We start from the raw sequence: 8,584 nt of genomic DNA on the forward strand, positions 1-8,584 counted from the left end.
CTGAGGGGAGGGGAAGCTGGAAGCCATTATCTGGAAGACAGTAACTGAAGGAATGTCAGATGTCAAGAAATAGAAGCTAGCATTTATAGAGCAGGGTGTCTTGACGCCCTTGGAGTAGAAATGCCTGCAACTAATGGAGAGGCTTGGGGAGACAGGGCAAGTGTGCAGAAAACAGATGACAGCTACCCACCTCCCACACAAATGTGGCAAAACTCTGTTTTATTTTTCAACTTTTTATTATGTTTATTATGCAAAGTCTCAAACTTACATTAGTATTGATAGAATAAACATTCTTGTACCATCCCCTAGTTTCAACAATTATAGACATATTATTTTTCTTTTAAATTCTCATCCGATAATATTTTTAATTTTAATTTTTGTTAATCCTCGCCCGAGGATATTTTTCCATTGATTTTTAGGAAGAGTGGGAGGGAGAGGGAAAGACATAAACACTGATGAGAGAGAAACACATCGATTGGTTGCCTCCTGAAACCAGGGCCCAGGCCAGGGAGGAGCCTGCAACCAAGGTATGTGCCCTTGACCGGAACCGAACTTGAGACCCTTTGGTCCGAAGGCCGGCACTTTATCCACTGAGCCAAACCGGCTAGGGAGAGTGTTTTTTTAAAAATTGATTTTAGAGAGGAAGGGAAACATCACTGAGAGAGAGAAACCGATCAGTTAGTTGCCTCCTGCATTCGTGCCCTGACTAGGAACCCAACAAGCCACAGTGGCCAGAGCTAAACATAGTATTTTTCAAACTGCAGCCTCCATAAGCATTTGTCATTTGGGGCCAGCTGACTTCGCTAAAATACAATAAACTAGGAGACATCAGGGAACTTAGGGTATTTCATCATTAAAGTTTCCTTCCCCTTACACAAATGCGTGGACTGGAACCCAGTGAGGAAAAAATGTACTTCATACTATGGATTATAATAATAAAGTTTAAAATAGACTGCAAATTATGTGCTTGTGAAACTAAAGAAAACTTTCAGAGATGAGTCTTAAAGTTTAAAATTTTGACTTGATGGCCTATTAGAAATGTTTATGTAGAACAATGCCATGGATTTTTTAAAAAAAATGTTTTATTGATTTTTTACAGAGAGGAAGGGAGAGGGATAGAGTTAGAAACATCGATCAGCTGCCTCCTGCACACCCCCCACCGGGGATGTGCCCGCAACCAAGGTACATGCCCTTGACCGGAATCAAATCTGGGACCCTCCAGTCCGCAGGCCGACGCTCTATCCACTGAGCCAAACCGGTCAGGGCTGCCACGGATTTTTTAAAAAACAATTTAGAAGCCCTAATGGTCTTTTGGCATTCATTGTTATATTGAAGAAAAAAATCCCTTCTAGTTTTCCAGATATTGGGGCAGTCTGAATTCCAAGGGATCGCGGTCCTTGTTAGCCCGGGAAGGGATGGGAGATGGAAGAGGTATGCAGCTGGGCAGGGACGCGGCAAGTTTTGTCTTGATAAGCAGGAGTGGTAAGAACACTGGCAGTGATCCTTATCCAATTTTTTTTTTGTTAGCATGCCTGAAGTATTCACAGCATATTTTAAAAGGCTATTCGGGCCCTAGCTGGTTTGGCTCAGTGGATAGAGCGTCGGCCCGTAGACTGAAGGGTCCCAGGTTTGATTCCAGGCCACGGGCACATGCCAGGTTTCGGGCTTGATCCCCAGTAGGGGGCATGTAGGAGGTAGCGGATCAATGAGTCCCTCTCATCATTGAGGTTTCTCCCTCTCTGAAATCAACAAAAATATATTTTTAAAAAATTGGAAGGCTATTTGGAAGTTTTCTACACCCCTACATCTAGAATGGGGGCAGTATCAGGGACCCTTAACTCCATCAGGTGGGGCACTATCCCCATTTTACATTACGTTGAACCTGAGGTAAAGAAATTAAGCTAGGAAGCAAGGTCTGAAGGGATTCAGTTCATAGGGGGTGTGTGGGGGGGGGCAGGGCTTGGGATTTATCTGGGTCCTTGCAGTGGTGGGGGGTGGTCATGGGATGTTTGTAAGATGGCTCTTCATAGGCCCTGGGACACAGGTTCTCAAGGGACCTCGAAATGTTTGGGAATTCCTGGTTTCGGTGGGTTCTTGGGAAACATGCATGTTAGTGAGATGCTGATAAAACTGAAGTGGAGGAATAAGTGGCACTTTTGTCTGGAAATTTTATTGATTAGCAATTTTAGTGCCAGAGAAAACCAGCTGTGAGTTCTCTAGGCCCTTCCTCAGAGCAAACATACAGCGAGACTGGGCTGCCCTCCCTGGGCTGGATTACGAGGCACCTTCCGAAACCAGGAGAGAAGAGCAAGTTGATCAGGTTGTCATTCAGGTCTAGGAGGCTATTTATTGATGTAATTCAGGGGATCATTTTGTTGCAGAACTTCGTTGATGGGAGTCTCATGCTGCACTGAGGGTGAGGATACTTTACTCCCTGAGGTGCAGGGAAACCCCGCCTCACTCCTCAAGGCTGCCTATAGGTACCCAAATGGTGAGGGTAGGACAATGCCTTTACCCAGGCCTTGTTCAGGGGGCTAGGTAGGACCACCTGTATGGGAAGGAAGGTCCAGACCTGGGAAGCAGGCTGCCAATCCAGGGCCCCATGCTGTCAGTTAGGGCTGCTTTAACGGTACCACACACTGGGTGGCTTATAAACAGCAACGTCTCAATTCTGAAGGTTGGAAACTCAAGATCAGGGTACCAGCATGGTTCAGCCCTTTCAGAATGCCTTCTTGTAGCCCTAGCTGGTTTGGCTCAGTGGACAGAACGCCAGACTGCGGACTGAAGGGTCCCAGGTTCGATTCCGATCAAGGGCACATGCCTAGGTTGCAGGCTTGATCCTCAGTTGGGGGCATGCAGGAGGCAGCCAACCCAGGTTTCTCTCTGAAATCAGTAAAATGCCTTCTTGTACGCTCACATGGCAGAGCTGAGCAGGGAGGCAAACTATTTCTAATATCAAGGCCTTACCCTCATTAGCAAGGAAGGCCTCACTTTCTAATACTATCATATTGGGGAGGATTGCAACGTATGTATTTTGAGGGGACATGATCAGTCCATGACAGTCATGTCCCAGGAATGAGGTAGTAAGGCAGTTCAAGTTGTCCAGGAACTCGAGACTAGTCCAAGGTACAAAACTGGACCAAGCCATTGCCACCACCTTAGCATTGAATCTATGACTGAAGGGTTGGCCAATGGTTGTCAATGGCTGTATATGCCCATTAAATGATCCACAAAGTCAAATAGCTGGGAAGCAGCAGAATCCAGTTTGAGCTTAGAATTCTGTTCTTAAACCAGGATTCTCCTGGGACCCTCACACTAAAGTGAGTTTAGTATTCTTTTTCTCACGTATCTGAGGTGTGCCTATATATACACACACACCCAAACCAGCCCCAAACTCTAGATGTATTTGCCCTTTGGGCAGTCCCTGCTCACCCCCTCTAAATTCTTTACTCAAAGTCTCCTTTCCCAATCTTTATTTTTAAATTACAAGCTAGAGTAAGGAAAAAGCAGCAGCAATATCAATTCTTTAGGTATCATTTTTTTAATCAGCTCCATGAAAGACATCCTAACACTACATGAAACACAACAGAATATTTTTCTTCCAGTATTAAAAAAATGACATTCACAATTATTTTAAGAAACTTCTATATAATTAGGGCAGTGATCTTCAGTTTAAAAAAAAAAAAAACTCCAAGTAATCAGGTCCTTGATTTATTGCAATTATATTTGGAAAATTTTTTTAACCATGATAAACACTGTATACAAGTTTTAAAAAATGTCTCTTAGATGCACATTATTTCTGGGTGGGGGGAAAAAGTCTGGCCAAACATTTTTTTTTTTTGGCCAAGACCACTCCTGAGCGCCCAAACTTAAAAAAAAAAAAAAAAGGGTAAAAGGAAATATTCCAGACTCTATAAATGTTCCAGAATTTGTCTTTAAATGGGAGAGAGAAAAATAAAAACACATGGAGCTTTCTAAAAGGTCTTTAGCAAGCTACCTTGGGAGCTCAATTCAAAAATAGAAGTTGACATACTAAAACAGGTGTTTCAGTGCAGCTCCAAAACTCTATAAATACAGCCATTTGGAAGGACGATCCTGGATCAGAAGTTTTATTCCTTGTGTTTGTGTATCTGAGAACAGTAAGAAGGGGAAGAGCTGTGATTTTAGGAAGAAACAGGCTGACATGCTTACCTTCTGGGGTTGATAAAGATACAGAAAGGGCTTCACAACAAGGACACCCCCTCATCTCCATGGCCAGCAGATTACAGGGGAGACAGGTTTTCCCATACAAGTCTCACCTACATTAGGTGTGGCATGCCTCATCTCAGTTGTCATAATTGTCTCTGTAATTTCCTCCTGAGTAGCGGTCATAACCACCCTGGCTTCTGGGAAAAAAACACAGTGTTACAGGAAATGTATCAGACACCCCCAGATAATACAGAAACTCTTATTTACATATTCCATCACATCTTATAAATGTTAATGTGCAAAACAGGGTATATGTTAAAGCATGTGAACATCATATAGAAGTCACAATTATACAGTATGTAATTCACACAACACATTGAATCATATCAAACATTAATGCACTGGACAAAATTAACCACAGCACAAAACATACATGCTACCTATCATATACAGCAATTATGTGATCTTATAATTTATTAACGCATTACACATAAATCAAAATATCCCTCATATTTGTTTTACAGTTCCATCATGGTTTGTAAAACAAACACTAGTAACGCCAAGGTAAGATAGGCATACATACCCAGGCAGCCCAGCTCTTAAGGAGAGAAAGGCAGCACCACCCGAGCACCCCAACCCCTTGGCTACCCACCTGCCACCATAGTCTCTGGATCTTCCATATCCATAGCCATATCCTCCAGGCCGACTGTCATACCTGCCACTCCCATAACCCTGGTCTCCACCACCTACAGTAGAAAAAAAAACCCCCGTAAATTGCAATTGTCCCAGACAGAGGCCACTAACAGGTGGCTCTTCCCCACACCACATGACCAAATTTACCGCGGTCATTACCTCTAGAGTAGCTGCGACCACGCCCTCCAAAGCCACCACCTCGGCCCCGGGCCGACTTGCCAGCATGGTCCACGCGGATCTGGCGGCCATCCAGAGACTAGGTGCGAGGAGACATAAAGAGGATAAGTTGGTGGTCACACAGGGAAGTGGCGAGTCAAGAGTGGGCAGGGCAGGTGGGCAAAAGAGCCCAGAAACTCCTGCTGAGCACCAAGTTTTGGGTGCCATGTTCCATAACAGGCTCCTCTGACCAGAATGGCCTTATCAGGAGCTACAGAACCCCACAAAATGACCTGGATCCACCGTGCTCCCCTGCTACTACTTACATCTTGACTGAACTCAGGTGAGTTCTCCTCCCCACTCCTCTAAGCTGCCCAACTATTCGGGCTAGACAGACACCTCTCTTGGTTTGAGGCTTCAGAGTCCATCCCGGAAGACTCACGAGGTCCTCTCCGGGCCAGGCCCGCAGATCTGCAGACTCTACTACCTAAGCCCAGGGCAGGTCAACCATCCACAGGTGGCTTCTCGGCCTCATGCAGGACCAGTCGTCGCCTCCCAGGCAGCCCGGCTCTGTCTGCCGCTGCCCTCCACCCCCTAGAACAGAAGGCAGTCACGCTCCTGTGAGTGGGCACTGTGGGGTTTGGTGGCCGCGCTGCCCCTAGCAGACACAGAGGGAAAAACAGAAAGAATGGTGGAAGTGGTAGAGACGGGGGCAGGACCCCTAATGCAGGTAAAAGGCCTCACCTCTCCGTTCATGGCTCTCATGGCATCTGAAGCATGCTCTGGATTGGTGAAGGTAATGAAGCCAAAACCCCGGGATCGCTGAGTCTCCCGGTCCTTGACAACGACCACTGGGAAAGAGGAAGCAAAAAGTGACCAATCTTCAATGAAAAGTGATCAGGGTTCTCCAAAGCCTGAACTACCCCCCTTAGACCTAAGAACCGAGCGAGGAAAAGTAGCACAAGGCGGCCTGGAGCCCTGGCCTCGCTCTCCATGTTTGCTGAAATGCAAGGGTCCCAGATTTCCGGTCACTGTCCACCCCCTTATGGGTCTGGCCCGCCGCTCACCCTCCGAAATTGGCCCGAAGCTGCTGAAATGATCTTCCAGAGCCTGCTCGTCGGTGTTGAAGTTGAGCCCTCCAACGAAGAGCTTCCCTTCTTCAGAGGACATGGCAATGAATTCGAGTCCTGTGGGGGAGAACACGGAAGAGCGTGGGGTGCAAGTGGGAGAAAGGTCGGGGGGGAAAAAGGACGAAGAGAAAAAATGTTGAGAACAGAACGCAGACGGGAACAACAAAATAAGGTGTAACCAAGGAGAAACCAAGGAGGCAGACCGAAAAGACGGAAAACGGCGGGGCAGCCATTTGGGGGCCGCCTTCGCGCATGCCCACAACATCCCCGCCGCCACGCCCGTCATTTTGTGCCACAGCGCAGGCCCAAGAACGTCCATGCGTTCACTGTGCGCCCACAGAACAAGATGGCGGCGGTCACGTGGGGAAAAAGCCCCCCCCTCCCCCGCAGTTCTCGGCCGCCGCGTGGTCACTCCCGAGACCAACCCCAGCCCAAGTCACTCCGCTAGCCCCTCCGGCCACCCCTCGTGCCAGGACACAGTGCGCCGGCATCGCACCAAGTCAAAAAAGTTTAACCTCGAAGCACGGGACCCGCCCGCCTCGGAGAAGCCCGAGCCTACGTGTCCGAAGCCGCTCCTCTTCCCACCTGCACGCCTCGCTCTAGGGCGGCGCGGCGCACCCCAGTGAGGCGAGGAGAGGCCGCTCCGTCAAGTCCGACACCACTTACCTAGAAGTTCAGGAAAAGGGCCGTAAGGACAGTTACCGCCAAGGAGCAGAGCGACTGAGGAGGAGATCGCGCGGGAAGACGCTTAATAAAGCGTACGTAGCGTGCACGTCACTGAACGTCGCCCCGCACGCGCTCATTGGCTGAGGCCGGCGAGGGCGGTGGGAGGCGTGGCCTGCCGAGCAGAGGAAGCCAAGTTCTCTGCATGCTTCCGGGAACGGAGGCGGAGGTTTGTGTGGTCGGGGCCCTATGACGTCAGTATACCTCCATTGGCCCCAGCCATTTTCGTCTCTTCTGCGCACGAACCTTTTGGCTCTCACATCCCTTCCCGGCCCTTACTTCCTTGACGTCATTTCCCCATTGGTTCCCACGATTTTCTCACCATCTTTTTCTAGGTCCCCGACGACATGCCTGGCAGCCACTAGCATAACCTGCACTCACTTTCTAGTCCTCTAATCTTATTATCCCTCCAGGGCCTGATGCTAATCCTCCAGTTTCTCTGATGTCATCACCCTTTACATCAAACGGTACCTTTTCTCAGTGTCTGATCCTGACCTCTAGGTTTTCTTCGCTGCCCCGCCTGTCACGGGACCCTTTTTCCTGGCATCATTCCTTCTCATTTCTTTAAAAAAATATATATTTTATTGATTTCAGGGAGGAAAGGAGAGGGAGAGAGATAGACACATCAATGATGAGAATCATTGATCTGCTGCCTTCTGCACGCCCCATTGGGGATCCAGCCCGGAACCCGGGTGTGTGCCCTGACTGACAATCGAACCGTGGCCTCTTGGTTCACAGGTCGACGCTCAATCACTGAGCCACACCAGCTAGGCATTCCTTCTCATTTCTGACTTCAGCCCTCATCTTTATCTGACAGCCTCCTGAAGCCATTCTTGATCCCCAACCCCCAATAGACTGCCTGAGGGGCCTTCTTAAAGAAACAGGATGCTCCAATCTCCAGAGGAAGTAAATCCCGGTCCACACAACAATTTTTGCTGTCACTCAGGGTTGCTGAGCCCTTGATCCACAGAAAGGACGTTGACAATACACAGTGGACTTATGCAAAGCAAAGTGTGTCTGACCCATTACCCACAATTTGGTCTTGTGAAGCCTTCAGTGTCTGAACTACCTTTGCAATGAATGGATGTGACAGACTCAATTTCTGCGGTCCCCGTCCAAGAAGAAATGGGTTAGTTTCCTTCAAAGACTAAGTTTCTCATCCATAGAATGGAAATCTACTTTCTAAGCGTCAGCCCCTCAAACACAGTCTAGATTTGTTAACTTTCAGAGTACAGTATCATATGCATCTACAAAATGAACTTGTCTGACTTTTGCCATATTCAGACCTCCTATGCCCAGGTTTTATGTGAACAGTTTTCACACTGTCCACATTCATGCTGGTATTAGATAGACCTCAGAGAATCTGAGCCCCATGCAAAAAAAAGAGGTACTTGTTTGCCTTTCAAAGTGTCTGATCTCTGATCATATTCCACAGTTCATGACGCATCCTCATTGTTGTTCCATGCAAAGCCCCTAATTTTATTAATTCTCTTTTATTCCTGCACCCAACAATCTTTCTCTTCTTCTCACAGTTTACCATTTTATTGGGTTCAATGTGTATCTTTATGCATGATTACATATAAAATCTACATTTTACCTATGCTTTTAATTAAAGTAAATGGTAGTGTTATTCTGTGTGTCCTCCCCCCCCCCCACCAACCGGCATTATGTTAAGATTCATCTGTGTTGTTATG

General features: G+C 47.4%; 1 protein-coding gene across 2 annotated transcripts; it reads right to left on the minus strand.

Annotated features, from left to right (window-relative positions):
- Positions 1-3,518: 3,518 nt before the first annotated feature.
- On the minus strand, positions 3,519-6,994 carry RBM3 (RNA binding motif protein 3). Of its 2 annotated transcripts, none has more exons than XM_079765040.1 (7): positions 6,834-6,994; positions 6,105-6,224; positions 5,782-5,888; positions 5,041-5,137; positions 4,841-4,934; positions 4,299-4,382; positions 3,519-4,130 (listed from the first exon to the last, which is right to left on the minus strand). In XM_079765040.1, exons 2-6 carry the CDS (start codon positions 6,205-6,207, stop codon positions 4,325-4,327), a joined length of 459 nt encoding a protein of 152 aa, XP_079621166.1. In that variant the 5' UTR covers positions 6,208-6,224; positions 6,834-6,994; the 3' UTR covers positions 3,519-4,130; positions 4,299-4,324. The 2 variants fall into 2 exon arrangements, with proteins under 2 accessions (XP_079621166.1, XP_079621165.1); XM_079765039.1 differs by having other exon boundaries at positions 4,299-4,385; positions 6,834-6,993.
- Positions 6,995-8,584: the final 1,590 nt, after the last annotated feature.

This window comes from Cnephaeus nilssonii (genome assembly GCF_951640355.1).
Source record: "Cnephaeus nilssonii genome assembly, chromosome: X".
Classification (NCBI taxonomy): domain Eukaryota; kingdom Metazoa; phylum Chordata; class Mammalia; order Chiroptera; family Vespertilionidae; genus Cnephaeus; species Cnephaeus nilssonii.